Raw genomic sequence first — 15,353 nt, 5'->3', positions numbered from 1 at the left:
CGACGCGCGCGAAGTTCGAATTTTGACACCTGTCACCGAGGGGGCAATCATTCAAAATTGGACGAATTGAAAGTGAAGGGAAGAGCTGAAGTGAATGTTTATTGCCGGAAAAAGTCGAGGTGACGCAAGGAAAGGTTACATAACAGATTTTTAGGTTATTGAAATTCCGCGCAATTCGAGGACGAAGGGCTTTTAAAGGCACGCATGCGTCAGGTTTTAAGCCCCTGTTATTGTAACACTATTATCTATTAACTCCAATTGCGTGCCATAAGTATTAACTAGTAGTTTCCGTGTGTTTATTAGAAGGTAAGTGCAGTTTTTAACCCCGCATGCGATTTACCCAAAGTCAGGAATTAAGTACAACCGCAAACTCCCAAGTTTCTCACTCAAAACACCTCTTTTGGCGATTTTATTGCGTCGACCTTGAACTCAAGCGCGCGAAAATTCAAATTTCGCACGTTATCAGTATCACCTAAAGTGGAGGTAGGTCTCTTGTAACTAGGGAATTGTTATCACTATCGCTAACTCGCGTTTTATTGACCTTCACGTATTGAGCAAACTTTGTGGTGGGACTTCGTTTTATATAAACGCAAAGCGCGGACTGGTTACATTTCCATTCCATTTAAGATGTATGAGAAAATTAACGGCGAGATCAACTCTTCGGCGGTTCAAGTGGTGGACCTGAGGACCGACACTATTAGTAAACCCACTCCGGAGATGAGGGAAGCGATGGTCACTGCTGTTGTTGGTGACGACGTCTACGGGGAGGACCCCACTGTGGCCGAGTTGGAAAGACGCTCCGCTGAGCTTTTGGGGAAGGAAGACGCGCTTTTTGTGTGCAGCGGGACGATGGCTAATTTGATTGCGAGTAAGTTTTTTGATTATTTAACAACATACAAAAAGTCCGATAGTGGTATCAAAATTGCAGAAGAAAAAAACGCAAGAAACGCGTGCCTTTACGCAAGACTTATCAGTTCTTTTGCAACACTTACAGTTATGAATGATATGTTGATAATTAACTTTTTTTTTCTAGTCATGGTTCATTGCAATCATCGAGGGAGCGAAATTATCTCAGGCGATAACGGGCATACTTTCAGGTTTGAGCAAGGTGGGTACTTTCCGCATTCCTGTAGTTCTTGTAATTAACTACATTACCCGCCGATAATTACACCACACCCATGGCAGTTGAAGGTTTTACACAATTTAACATTTTTTCTTTCTCCCCCAGGTGGCCCGGCCCAAATCGCCGGCGTCCAAACCTCCCTCATCCGCAACAACGAAGACGGCACCTTCAGCTTGGACGAACTCCGCGACAGAATCCGCAAGAATCCCGACGTCCACGAGCCCTACACCACTCTAGTCATTGTAGAGAACACCCACAACATGTGTGGTGGCAAAGTAAGCCCTCCACTTGTCCCAATCTTTTTCCACCCTCTTCTTCAAGGTATTACCGTTGGACTGGCTCGAGAAAGTCCGCAACATCTCCAATGAGTACAACATCCCGGTCCACATGGATGGAGCTCGTATGATGAACGCGGCGGTGTACCTCAAAGTCCCCGTCGAAAGAATCGTCAGAGATGTCGACACGGCGTGTTTCTGTCTTAGCAAGGGGTTGGGCGCCCCCGTGGGGTCTGTTCTTGTGGGTAGCAAGACTTTTATCGATAAGTAAGTTGTTGGCATCTCGTTTTACCAAAATGAGATTGGGGTTGTAGGGCTAAGAGAATGAGGAAGGTTCTTGGAGGCGGTTGGAGACAAGCTGGGATTCTCGCCGCCGCCGGATTGGTGGCTCTGGATAAGATGATCGATCGGTTGCAAGTGGATCACGACCACATCTTGCAAATTGCTAAAGGTAATAATCGTAAATTTTATGATAGGTAACCAGGAAAAGAGTTCTTCTAGCGATCCATGACTTGAAATCCGACATCTTTAAAGTCGATTTATCCGCCGTTCATACAAATATCTTAATGATGTACATTGATAGGAGTAAAGTATCCGTTAAAGAAATCATCTATCGGTTAGCCAAAGTGTTTAAGACAGATATAGTGAAAGTTAGTGTGAGGGCGTCTTCGCTGCGACCGGATTGTATCCGATTCGTGACATATTGGCAGATAACAGACGAAGACGTGCGAGAGACTATTGACAGAGTTACTTTCGTTCTTAAAGAGTTTGAGGAGCAGCTCACAAAATCCAACAGTTTAGTTTAGTTAGATGTAGATTTTTTATTTATGGAGGTCAATATTTCTCAATAGATTTAGGAGGTTTGAATAATATTTTGTTACGAAATAAATAATATTGTTATGTTGATGTTTTGCTTACGATAAAAAGTTTAGAAAGAGTTAAATCGATTTTTACGCAAAATCGTTACAACACGACATGAGGTCAATTTCTTTTCTACACAAATATAAAACTTTCCGTGCTGATTACACAAAGAAACATCTCACTGTTTTTTTGCCTTCAGGTATTAGCGCCATGAAGTCTAAAACGTTCCGCGTCGATTTGTCGACAGTTCAAACGAACATCCTCATGATGTACTTGGACGTCTCTAGAACCACCGCTAAAGAAGTCCAGCAGAGATTAGCCTCAGTATTAGAGACAGATGAAGTGAAAGTGAGCGTCAGATCGAGCTCTCGCAATCAAGAAATGGTTCGTTTTGTAACATACTGGGAGATAACGGACGAAGATGTGCAAGCCGCCATCAAGAAGATACAGTTTGTTATCAAAGAGTTTGATACTAAAAATTAAGTTGTTATGAGTATTACCTTGTTAAAAGTATTATTGTAATAAATCCCAACACGCGCCAATCGGTTTGATTTGAATCCTGCGCGCACACCCTAGGGATTTTATCTGTCACTTTTATAAAAACATTGTGTCAAGTTTGCGGTGTTGAAGTTTGTAAACTCTTTAAATCTGTTATTTCGAGTTCTTTCTTTGTGTGTTTTGTTAGGAAATGCGTGAAAATACAACGAAAGATTCGTAGATTTTCTGGTACGTTGTTAGATTGTGAAAATAAGTATATAACCTAACTCTTCCAGGATACGAACCAAGCATGGATTGCAAGGACTTTGATTATAAAATTATAGACGAGGTGTTCCACGAGATTGACTTAACTCTTGATGAGGATTACCCACATGACGCGATTTACTTGAAACAAGAAAAAGACAATCAGAACTCTGAAGCAGGCGAAGCTGGAAGTGCTAAAGGTGAACAAGAGGAAGAATGCAACAGAGACAGCTTAAGACAGCCCCCTAGTGAAGATGGGACTGAAGTCTCCACCACTGGAGCGCCCCAAGAATCTCAGGAAAGAGTGGAAGGTGAAGATGTTGTGTATGATACTTCAGATGATTTTAAGGAATCAAAAGATGAGAGTGAAAATGTCACGGCTAATTCACACCCATATCAATACATAATCGACACTTTTGAATTCCAAAAGGACCAACTCAGTGTGACCAGTACTGAGCACTTGAAAAGTCACGAGGAGGTAATTTGTCAAGTAATAAAAAATGTGGGTGGAATAGTGAAGATGTTGAACTTGTTAAGAAAAGTCAAGGCAATTGGTGTGGATGTCAAATTATGTCAGTTGGATAACTACACCGAGATTATCTCTACCATGCAGATTTCCACTGTTGACGTGAATTTCATTTTGGACGCTGAAAAATTTAAAAACGAGCTGTTGATGCTCACTGAAATTTTTATAAATCCAAAAATAGTGAAAATCCTGTGGCGCCCCGCAGCTGTACTTGCGCCTCTCCAGAATAAGTTACACTTGTACATGGTGAACATTTTTGATATCCAAGAAGCCAAGATACTAGCAAATGAAACTACCCGCTCATGGTTTGCGATACTCAGAGAAGATTTTAACGTGAGAGTCAATGGAAATCCCGACGTTGATTACCGAGAACGTCCGATCCCGGAAAACCTTAAAGACTTTCTTAAAACAGGTGTTCATTACCTCCACCATCTCTACCACATGTATAAAAACAAGCTTATAAACCAAAATTTCAATCAATACAAACAGTTTCTTGAGAAATGCAGAGACTTGTCTAAACAAACGTTTCAAGCTTCCGACACTCTCCAGACACTTGAACAAGAGGTCCAAAAGAGACAAAAAGCCGAACTGGAGGTGCTCAAGAAACTCTATCTTTGGCGCCAAGAAACGAGTGCCAGGGTAAATTTATCCGCAAATACCGTTTTGCCCAAACCAGCTCTCATGAGGTTGGTCCACGATCTACCAATTTCAGACAAAGATATTCTGAGTCGAGCCAAGTCTTCTTGTGTTAAGAGAGATGTGGCGACAATAAAAAAAATCATCATGGAGGTGTCAACCGGGTTGTTTCTCATTTCCAAACGGATACAACCCGTGCAGATACCGGTGCAAAGGGTGAAACGCCCCGCGCCGCAGCAAAAGGCTAAACGCCCCCCGCCGCAGCAAAAGGCTAAACGCCCTACGCCCCAACAAAAGGCTAAGCGCCCTGCGTCTCAACAGTCCAAAGATCCCAAAGCTTACTATCAATTCGTGAACAAACTGGTTAAGAGTAATGGGCCCCCGGAGAAGAGACCCCGCGAGAGTGGAGCTCAAAAAAGGAAACGATTCCGGGATTCACACATTGATATCGACGAGCGTCAGAGTAGTCCGAAGAAACAGAATGTTTCCCCGTGGGCGAAAAAGACTTACTTTCCGGAGAATTTTGAAGGGCATAGTTCAAGGGATGATTGGAACGATGGTAGGAATAGTTCTTGGGACGAAGACTTGAATAGTAGGCAAAGTGATGGGTTTAGAAGACCCAATGCCCCTGATTATGACACTAAGAGACATAGGTTCAATCAAGACAATTCGGACAACTTTCAGCAACATCAGTACCAAAATCGCAATTACGATGATTCGTCATATAGACGAAGGTTTAACTAAAACATACAGCTCGTAATTCTTAAGATCGTTGTTTTGTGAATTAAAAAACTGTAAAATTAAAGACGTGAGTTATCAGGATTGAGAAAAAGTGGGGCTTGGTAGGCCTTGCATTTTTTCACATGTTGGTAGCACGCATCTCAGATTCTAAACCTGTCTCAATTAAGAGTAGAATATGTTCATCGTGGCCCCCATAAAAGGACAAAAAAGCGGCAAATCTTAAACAATACAGTTTATTTCCTCTCGGTACATAGAAAATTACAAAACCTAACGCTTCGAACTACTAGAGTACGGATACAGAGTCTGGAACGTGACCGCATCTGGGGGCACGTCATCTTCAGATTCCGACTCTCCATCCGATTCGAACGTGTTATCCGGAATATCGTACAACCGAATCATCGGCTTGTTCGGATCCTTCATAATCAAATATTTTCCGTCCTTTTGCTTCATCACGATGTCTACAATACACCGAAGAATTCCCCAAGCGTTGTCCATGTTGAGATTAATCTGAGTGGCAAACTCATGAGGCTTGTACTGTTGAGTCCCCAAAATCACGTGCTTGCTGTTGTCTCTGACGTGAGCTCGTGAGACGTAGCCAAATTTAATGTGGTCGCTGCCGGCTAAAAGAGCTTGCACGGTCCACTTGGCTAATTTGCAGGCGTTGTTGCGAAGTTCGTTGGCCAAGACAGCTCCACGTTGGGTGTCGAGCTTCTGGCGCCATTCCACGCCGTTGGCTAACTTGGAGTCCCACTCGTTGAGCGCTTTGATGGTGAGGAATTGCAGCTCACCGCTGGGGGATTGGACCACTGCGTCGTGCTCGCAGCGCACCACCAGAACCTGAATTCAAAGTGTCGATACAAAGTTATGTAGAGGGGAATACTAACAATGCCGCCTCCGAGGTCCCACTTCCGGTATCGATACGCCACGCTGGCGACCTCGCCCTCTTCCTCCTCGGAAATGAACGGATTCGGATTGTCGAACTTGTAACGCGGCTCTCCAGTCCCAGTTCTCAACACTTGTTGGCTGAAATTGTGATTGATGAATGTCGCTTCTAGAGCGAGGTTCCTGGGGGAGTTCAGGGAGTTTCCGTCGTCCTGCGGGGGCTCCACTGAAGTCTCGTTCACAGTCAGGAGGTCGAATTCCGTATTGTCGCGCTTGTCAAAGAACAACTTGTCCCCTGAAACCAAAATTAGCAACGTTCCTATTATCTGGTGGTAATTATACCGATCTTCTCGATGACGATGTCCCAGGAGTAGTTCGAGCGAGTACAACACATGATGGTAGCCAAAATAGCGTCAGTGGTGTAAACATTTCCTTCAGTTTTCGTCAGTTTTCGGATGATGGGGTCATCAGTAGTGGTCACCGTATGGAAAATGCGATTCACGCTTTGGAGCGGTTTCTCGTTCTTCACGTTGACTCTGTCGTACGACTTGTCGTAATACTCTAGTTCACCACAGCACATTATGTCGTCGCCGTCTTTCACGTTGGGCAGTGAAAGTTTCCCTAGACGTGGGAAATCCATCTCTTCGATGGTGACCCAATCGGGGCGCACAGTGACGGAGGCATCTCTTATCTTGATTTGAGGCTACAACTAAAATTGAAGAAATTGTCTACATGGGGGTTGGTCCTTACCCTTCCTTGTCCCCACTTTTTAACTTGGCTCCTCTTGTACGTATCCCGCGCTTTAACACCTTTCCCAAGCGACTGCATACCACCCCCTTGCCCTCCAGAGCGTCCACCGCGTCCCCGCATATTCCTCTGGTTCGCACGAAACCGCCCTCGTTGGTACGGCGGCTTCTGCACCCTCGTCGTATCCACCAAATGGAAAGTACTCTCATCCTCATCGTGATAATACGCGTACTGGCTCCCGGAACCGAACTGGGACGCATACTTGTCTAGAAAACATAACCTTAACGTTTGACAGGTGTCACGCTGCGGTACTCACTTGCGTATTTCTTATCCTGGAAGGCAGCCCCCGTCCAGTCGCTGATTTTACCAAGACGATCGCCTTTACTAAAGGGCTGGTAGGGCATATCCCGGAACTGATCTGGGAGATCGCACGGGCCCCAACTTGTGGGGTTATGTTGGATGATTGGGGGCACGAACTTCGGTTTCGGGGAGTCGGTGGCCACCGGGGGTGACTGGGTCGTTTGGATTGCCTGACCGTCAGACATGTTCATAACACTACGGCTAAAAACGGTGCAAACAGATGGAGAAAATTCTCACACGACACGGCAACAAGAAGGGTTAGCGTGCAGAGGGCGCTGCAGCGCTGTCAAATTTAAGGTCACTAGATCAAAGTTTCTGTTTTATAAGGTACCGCTTTTAGTTTTCAGTGCGCAATTCAAGAGAGACAGACATAGTCCATAAAGCAATGGGTTAGAACGAGACGCAAGATTCTAGGGAATTGTCATAAAATTGTTGACGTAAAATTTGTCATTGACAAAATTTAACGTTATCTTAAATTTATTTGTTTAAAATACACTTAAATAAACCGTGGGTACAAAAAGAAAATTGGTTCCAACATTATAACAGACAACACAAAATTTCCATGTCATTTAGTGCGCATGTAGAGATAGACAGAAGATATCGTTGTCTTTCTTTTTGTTACTAATAGCGGGACCTTATAAAACAGAAACTTTGATCTAGTGACCTTATTTTGATCGTTCCAGGTCGGTGTGTCCCGGGCCATGTCCACGCTGGGCCCGGTCCTGGATTCTAATAACGTCCTGAATTTGGATAACGTGGGGATGAATCCCATGCACGAGAAGAACTTGAACGTGGTGAAGAACTTGTCGAGACGCAAGAGGTACAAGTTCTCCAAGATCCTGAGGGATATTACTAAGAATCGGAACTTGGGGATCAACGTGGCGCGGAATCTGTTTCCGAGGAAAGTGAGGAAGAAGTCGGGGGAGGCGCCAAAAACAAAGGAAGAACGCGCGAGTACGCCCAAGTTGGCGTGGTTGGAGTAAAATGATTTGTTGTAAAAATTTGCACGTAGAATATTAAATTATTACACTGATTATCGTTTGAATTCTCGCATTTTTTGCTGTATTTAGGGAATTTAGAATGTATTCATTTTGACACAAAATTGTTGACGTTTTAAAGTCAAGTTCAGACACACGTTTGCAAGGCGACTAGATAAATAATAAGTGAAGTTGACGAGTTAAAAATGGTGGATGCGCTGGGATAAAAGTGTCAAACATCAATAGCTGTCAGTTCTGTCAATAAAAGAGCAAAATTTGTGTGTTTACCAAATTCTAACGTTTTTACACAATGACACACTTCGCTTTTTTTTGTTTCAACGAGATTTTAATTAAAATACTCAATTTAGAGCAAATCTATGGCAATCAAGAAACAACATACGTTTTACTGTCAAAATACTCCCATGGCCTGCTGCTCTACGTGATTTTAAAATGATCGTTCTGTACCAAACCGTAAGGGAAATAAATCAAAATATGTAAATTTGTGTTCACATTTTATTAGCTCGAACAGAATACATTCATAGTATAATTCAAAAATTACTTAATTAAGATACTCCTAATACATTTTACAATCTTTAGTTTAAATGTTAAACACTGTCGCCCTTGAACGAAATTTCGAATCCAAGAGTCTAATGCTCCTGACTGGGCCTTCCAGAATTGGATCCACAATGATTGACTCGAAACAAAAGAGAGCAACACGTGTTTTATCTGATAGTGATGGAAACAAATGTACACTCACCAGGGGTCTCCACCCCCTAGCTGTAGACGATGAGGGGCTCGAACTGTTGTCATCTGTTAACCTTTTGGAGATGTCTTTCAATTTACATCTCCTGGCCTAGTAGCCACGGGAACCCTAGATATCTGGAAAATGAGACACAAACACGAACAAAAGCAAATGCGAAAGAACAAAATAAACAAAAGTTACCCAGTGGATGCTAGCACTCAACATTTTCAAACCTGAAAGAGAAAAGGATTAGAAACTTATCGCTTTTGTGGAACATCTCCGGGAATTTTGGAATCCAGGAACCGCCTGAGAGATCCTCGGACTCCTGCAGTTTTTGCTCTGGAAACAATTTCTTTTGGTGAGACCGGCCGGCCCGAAGGCCGGCCGACCCTGGTGTAGTGGGCGCAAGCGCTCCACAAGTGACCAAGGGAACCCTGCAGAACTCTGCTATCTGAAACAAAGAACACAACATAAAACAAATCAACAAAAATTAAAAAAGGATACAAGTGGGTGCTAGCACTTAACATTTTCAAACCTAAAAGAGAAACGGTTAGAAACTTATCGCTTTATTTGTAGGCACATCTCCGGAAACTTCGGAATCCACGAACCGCTTGAGAGATCCTCGAACTCTTGCAGTTTCTGCTCTGGAAACAATTTTTTTTGGTGAGACCGGCCGGCCCGAAGGCCGGCCGACCCTGGTGTAGTGGGCGCAAGCGCTCCACAAGTGACCAAGGGAACTCTGCAGAACTCTGCTATCTGAAACAAAGAACACAACACAAAACAAAACAACAAAAATTAAAAAAGATACAAACCGGTGCTAGCACTCAACATTTTCAAACCTGAAAGAGAAAAGGATTAGAAACTCAAACCTGTCGTCGACATCTTCTACGCTGACAGCCCGACCTGGTGGATTGTTAAATCTGAAACATATTACATCACATAATGGCGTTAGTACCATTAGTTTCCCAGTTAGATCTTGTTAAAAACTTAATGTTATTTATATTTACTTATTATCCCCTTTTGTGACATGCATGCACTTATATTATAACTTATTCTAAAACTTTTTTGCATAATTTACATTCTAAACTTATTTGCTAACTTAATTGCTAACTTAACTAACTATACTAGGTACAGGTGAGCTCTGAAATGAAGAACAAAATACATTAATGACAAGAAATCTCATGAAGACGGTCCTGAAAGTCCACCTCGATGTCGGCTACTTTCTGTAATATTCAATACATTAAAAACTTCTAGCCTTGAAAAAGAATATAGTATAAATAAAATGACACTTGCTTGCTGGCCGGGGCGTTGAATCCTCGCACTCTTGAAGACGGTCCTGGAACTCAAAGTCGTGTCCTCCACCTCGATGACGGCTGCTCTCTGTAACATTCCGAACATTAAAAACTCCTAGACGAGCCCTGAAAAGGAATCTAGTATAAATAAAATGACACTTGCTTGCTGGCCGGGGCGTTGAATCCTCTCACTCTTGAAGACGGTCCTGGAAGTCGACGTCGTGTCCTCCACCTCGATGACGGCTGCTCTCTGTAACATTCAGAACATTAAAAACTCCTAGACGAGCCCTGAAAAGGAATCTAGTATAAATAAAATGACACTTGCTTGCTGGCCGGGGCGTTGAATCCTCTCACTCTTGAAGACGGTCCTGGAAGTCGACGTCGTGTCCTCCACCTCGATGACGGCTGCTCTCTGTAACATTCAGAACATTAAAAACTCCTAGACGAGCCCTGAAAAGGAATCTAGTATAAATAAAATGACACTTGCTTGCTGGCCGGGGCGTTGAATCCTCGCACTCTTGAAGACGGTCCTGGAAGTCGACGTCGTGTCCTCCACCTCGATGACGGCTGCTCTCTGTAACATTCAGAACATTAAAAACTCCTAGACGAGCCCTGAAAAGGAATCTAGTATAAATAAAATGACACTTGCTTGCTGGCCGGGGCGTTGAATCCTCGCACTCTTGAAGACGGTCCTGGAAGTCGACGTCGTGTCCTCCACCTCGATGACGGCTGCTCTCTGTAACATTCAGAACATTAAAAACTCCTAGACGAGCCCTGAAAAGGAATCTAGTATAAATAAAATGACACTTGCTTGCTGGCCGGGGCGTTGAATCCTCGCACTCTTGAAGACGGTCCTGGAACTCAAAGTCGTGTCCTCCACCTCGATGACGGCTGCTCTCTGTAACATTCAGAACATTAAAAACTCCTAGACGAGCCCTGAAAAGGAATCTAGTATAAATAAAATGACACTTGCTTGCTGGCCGGGGCGTTGAATCCTCTCACTCTTGAAGACGGTCTTGGAAGTCGACGTCGTGTCCTCCACCTCGATGACGGCTGCTCTCTGTAACATTCAGAACATTAAAAACTCCTAGACGAGCCCTGAAAAGGAATCTAGTATAAATAAAATGACACTTGCTTGCTGGCCGGGGCGTTGAATCCTCTCACTCTTGAAGACGGTCCTGGAAGTCGACGTCGTGTCCTCCACCTTGATGACGGCTGCTCTCTGTAACATTCAGAACATTAAAAACTCCTAGACGAGCCCTGAAAAGGAATCTAGTATAAATAAAATGACACTTGCTTGCTGGCCGGGGCGTTGAATCCTCGCACTCTTGAAGACGGTCCTGGAAGTCGACGTCGTGTCCTCCACCTCGATGACGGCTGCTCTCTGTAACATTCAGAACATTAAAAACTCCTAGACGAGCCCTGAAAAGGAATCTAGTATAAATAAAATGACACTTGCTTGCTGGCCGGGGCGTTGAATCCTCGCACTCTTGAAGACGGTCCTGGAAGTCGACGTCGTGTCCTCCACCTCGATGACGGCTGCTCTCTGTAACATTCAGAACATTAAAAACTCCTAGACGAGCCCTGAAAAGGAATCTAGTATAAATAAAATGACACTTGCTTGCTGGCCGGGGCGTTGAATCCTCGCACTCTTGAAGACGGTCCTGGAAGTCGACGTCGTGTCCTCCACCTCGATGACGGCTGCTCTCTGTAACATTCAGAACATTAAAAACTCCTAGACGAGCCCTGAAAAGGAATCTAGTATAAATAAAATGACACTTGCTTGCTGGCCGGGGCGTTGAATCCTCGCACTCTTGAAGACGGTCCTGGAACTCAAAGTCGTGTCCTCCACCTCGATGACGGCTGCTCTCTGTAACATTCAGAACATTAAAAACTCCTAGACGAGCCCTGAAAAGGAATCTAGTATAAATAAAATGACACTTGCTTGCTGGCCGGGGCGTTGAATCCTCGCACTCTTGAAGACGGTCCTGGAAGTCGACGTCGTGTCCTCCACCTTGATGACGGCTGCTCTCTGTAACATTCAGAACATTAAAAACTCCTAGACGAGCCCTGAAAAGGAATCTAGTATAAATAAAATGACACTTGCTTGCTGGCCGGGGCGTTGAATCCTCTCACTCTTGAAGACGGTCCTGGAAGTCGACGTCGTGTCCTCCACCTTGATGACGGCTGCTCTCTGTAACATTCAGAACATTAAAAACTCCTAGACGAGCCCTGAAAAGGAATCTAGTATAAATAAAATGACACTTGCTTGCTGGCCGGGGCGTTGAATCCTCGCACTCTTGAAGACGGTCCTGGAAGTCGACGTCGTGTCCTCCACCTCGATGACGGCTGCTCTCTGTAACATTCAGAACATTAAAAACTCCTAGACGAGCCCTGAAAAGGAATCTAGTATAAATAAAATGACACTTGCTTGCTGGCCGGGGCGTTGAATCCTCGCACTCTTGAAGACGGTCCTGGAAGTCGACGTCGTGTCCTCCACCTCGATGACGGCTGCTCTCTGTAACATTCAGAACATTAAAAACTCCTAGACGAGCCCTGAAAAGGAATCTAGTATAAATAAAATGACACTTGCTTGCTGGCCGGGGCGTTGAATCCTCGCACTCTTGAAGACGGTCCTGGAAGTCGACGTCGTGTCCTCCACCTCGATGACGGCTGCTCTCTGTAACATTCAGAACATTAAAAACTCCTAGACGAGCCCTGAAAAGGAATCTAGTATAAATAAAATGACACTTGCTTGCTGGCCGGGGCGTTGAATCCTCGCACTCTTGAAGACGGTCCTGGAACTCAAAGTCGTGTCCTCCACCTCGATGACGGCTGCTCTCTGTAACATTCAGAACATTAAAAACTCCTAGACGAGCCCTGAAAAGGAATCTAGTATAAATAAAATGACACTTGCTTGCTGGCCGGGGCGTTGAATCCTCTCACTCTTGAAGACGGTCTTGGAAGTCGACGTCGTGTCCTCCACCTCGATGACGGCTGCTCTCTGTAACATTCAGAACATTAAAAACTCCTAGACGAGCCCTGAAAAGGAATCTAGTATAAATAAAATGACACTTGCTTGCTGGCCGGGGCGTTGAATCCTCGCACTCTTGAAGACGGTCCTGGAAGTCGACGTCGTGTCCTCCACCTCGATGACGGCTGCTCTCTGTAACATTCAGAACATTAAAAACTCCTAGACGAGCCCTGAAAAGGAATCTAGTATAAATAAAATGACACTTGCTTGCTGGCCGGGGCGTTGAATCCTCGCACTCTTGAAGACGGTCCTGGAACTCAAAGTCGTGTCCTCCACCTCGATGACGGCTGCTCTCTGTAACATTCAGAACATTAAAAACTCCTAGACGAGCCCTGAAAAGGAATCTAGTATAAATAAAATGACACTTGCTTGCTGGCCGGGGCGTTGAATCCTCTCACTCTTGAAGACGGTCTTGGAAGTCGACGTCGTGTCCTCCACCTCGATGACGGCTGCTCTCTGTAACATTCAGAACATTAAAAACTCCTAGACGAGCCCTGAAAAGGAATCTAGTATAAATAAAATGACACTTGCTTGCTGGCCGGGGCGTTGAATCCTCGCACTCTTGAAGACGGTCCTGGAACTCAAAGTCGTGTCCTCCACCTCGATGACGGCTGCTCTCTGTAACATTCAGAACATTAAAAACTCCTAGACGAGCCCTGAAAAGGAATCTAGTATAAATAAAATGACACTTGCTTGCTGGCCGGGGCGTTGAATCCTCGCACTCTTGAAGACGGTCCTGGAAGTCGACGTCGTGTCCTCCACCTTGATGACGGCTGCTCTCTGTAACATTCAGAACATTAAAAACTCCTAGACGAGCCCTGAAAAGGAATCTAGTATAAATAAAATGACACTTGCTTGCTGGCCGGGGCGTTGAATCCTCTCACTCTTGAAGACGGTCCTGGAAGTCGACGTCGTGTCCTCCACCTTGATGACGGCTGCTCTCTGTAACATTCAGAACATTAAAAACTCCTAGACGAGCCCTGAAAAGGAATCTAGTATAAATAAAATGACACTTGCTTGCTGGCCGGGGCGTTGAATCCTCGCACTCTTGAAGACGGTCCTGGAAGTCGACGTCGTGTCCTCCACCTCGATGACGGCTGCTCTCTGTAACATTCAGAACATTAAAAACTCCTAGACGAGCCCTGAAAAGGAATCTAGTATAAATAAAATGACACTTGCTTGCTGGCCGGGGCGTTGAATCCTCGCACTCTTGAAGACGGTCCTGGAAGTCGACGTCGTGTCCTCCACCTCGATGACGGCTGCTCTCTGTAACATTCAGAACATTAAAAACTCCTAGACGAGCCCTGAAAAGGAATCTAGTATAAATAAAATGACACTTGCTTGCTGGCCGGGGCGTTGAATCCTCGCACTCTTGAAGACGGTCCTGGAAGTCGACGTCGTGTCCTCCACCTCGATGACGGCTGCTCTCTGTAACATTCAGAACATTAAAAACTCCTAGACGAGCCCTGAAAAGGAATCTAGTATAAATAAAATGACACTTGCTTGCTGGCCGGGGCGTTGAATCCTCGCACTCTTGAAGACGGTCCTGGAACTCAAAGTCGTGTCCTCCACCTCGATGACGGCTGCTCTCTGTAACATTCAGAACATTAAAAACTCCTAGACGAGCCCTGAAAAGGAATCTAGTATAAATAAAATGACACTTGCTTGCTGGCCGGGGCGTTGAATCCTCTCACTCTTGAAGACGGTCTTGGAAGTCGACGTCGTGTCCTCCACCTCGATGACGGCTGCTCTCTGTAACATTCAGAACATTAAAAACTCCTAGACGAGCCCTGAAAAGGAATCTAGTATAAATAAAATGACACTTGCTTGCTGGCCGGGGCGTTGAATCCTCGCACTCTTGAAGACGGTCCTGGAAGTCGACGTCGTGTCCTCCACCTTGATGACGGCTGCTCTCTGTAACATTCAGAACATTAAAAACTCCTAGACGAGCCCTGAAAAGGAATCTAGTATAAATAAAATGACACTTGCTTGCTGGCCGGGGCGTTGAATCCTCTCACTCTTGAAGACGGTCCTGGAAGTCGACGTCGTGTCCTCCACCTTGATGACGGCTGCTCTCTGTAACATTCAGAACATTAAAAACTCCTAGACGAGCCCTGAAAAGGAATCTAGTATAAATAAAATGACACTTGCTTGCTGGCCGGGGCGTTGAATCCTCGCACTCTTGAAGACGGTCCTGGAAGTCGACGTCGTGTCCTCCACCTCGATGACGGCTGCTCTCTGTAACATTCAGAACATTAAAAACTCCTAGACGAGCCCTGAAAAGGAATCTAGTATAAATAAAATGACACTTGCTTGCTGGCCGGGGCGTTGAATCCTCGCACTCTTGAAGACGGTCCTGGAAGTCGACGTCGTGTCCTCCACCTCGATGACGGCTGCTCTCTGTAACATTCAGAAC

At 44.9% G+C, this 15,353-nt stretch overlaps 3 protein-coding genes across 4 annotated transcripts; 2 read left to right on the top strand and 1 right to left on the bottom strand.

The window, feature by feature from the left end:
- The first annotated feature begins 156 nt into the window (after positions 1-156).
- LOC148171981 (uncharacterized) lies at positions 157-2,801 on the top strand. 2 transcript variants are annotated; one of them, XM_088042372.1, is made up of 7 exons: positions 157-306; positions 628-868; positions 1,034-1,108; positions 1,229-1,398; positions 1,445-1,665; positions 1,713-1,849; positions 2,459-2,801. In XM_088042372.1, exons 2-7 carry the CDS (start codon positions 628-630, stop codon positions 2,740-2,742), a joined length of 1,128 nt encoding a protein of 375 aa, XP_087898498.1. In that variant the 5' UTR covers positions 157-306; the 3' UTR covers positions 2,743-2,801. The 2 variants fall into 2 exon arrangements, with proteins under 2 accessions (XP_087898498.1, XP_087898497.1); XM_088042371.1 differs by lacking the exon at positions 2,459-2,801 and adding an exon at positions 1,900-2,302 and having other exon boundaries at positions 167-306.
- Positions 2,802-2,829: 28 nt separating this feature from the next.
- Positions 2,830-5,055, top strand: LOC148171980 (exosome complex component 10-like). Its single transcript, XM_088042366.1, has 2 exons — positions 2,830-2,985; positions 3,033-5,055. The coding sequence occupies exon 2, from the start codon at positions 3,047-3,049 to the stop codon at positions 4,904-4,906; it is 1,860 nt and encodes a 619-aa protein (XP_087898492.1). The 5' UTR covers positions 2,830-2,985; positions 3,033-3,046; the 3' UTR covers positions 4,907-5,055.
- Positions 5,056-5,120: 65 nt separating this feature from the next.
- eIF3d1 (eukaryotic translation initiation factor 3 subunit d1) lies at positions 5,121-7,171 on the bottom strand. The gene is made up of 5 exons (XM_088042368.1): positions 6,849-7,171; positions 6,536-6,798; positions 6,128-6,488; positions 5,788-6,080; positions 5,121-5,740 (listed from the first exon to the last, which is right to left on the bottom strand). The coding sequence occupies exons 1-5, from the start codon at positions 7,081-7,083 to the stop codon at positions 5,171-5,173; spliced, it is 1,722 nt and encodes a 573-aa protein (XP_087898494.1). The 5' UTR covers positions 7,084-7,171; the 3' UTR covers positions 5,121-5,170.
- Positions 7,172-15,353: the final 8,182 nt, after the last annotated feature.

This window comes from Gnatocerus cornutus, chromosome 7 (assembly GCF_029298725.1).
Source record: "Gnatocerus cornutus isolate USDA-ARS CGAHR chromosome 7, icGnaCorn1.1, whole genome shotgun sequence".
Taxonomy (NCBI): Eukaryota; Metazoa; Arthropoda; class Insecta; order Coleoptera; family Tenebrionidae; genus Gnatocerus; species Gnatocerus cornutus.
The sequence above is the reverse complement of the archived record's forward strand: the minus strand, read 5'-3'. Positions and strand labels throughout refer to the sequence as shown.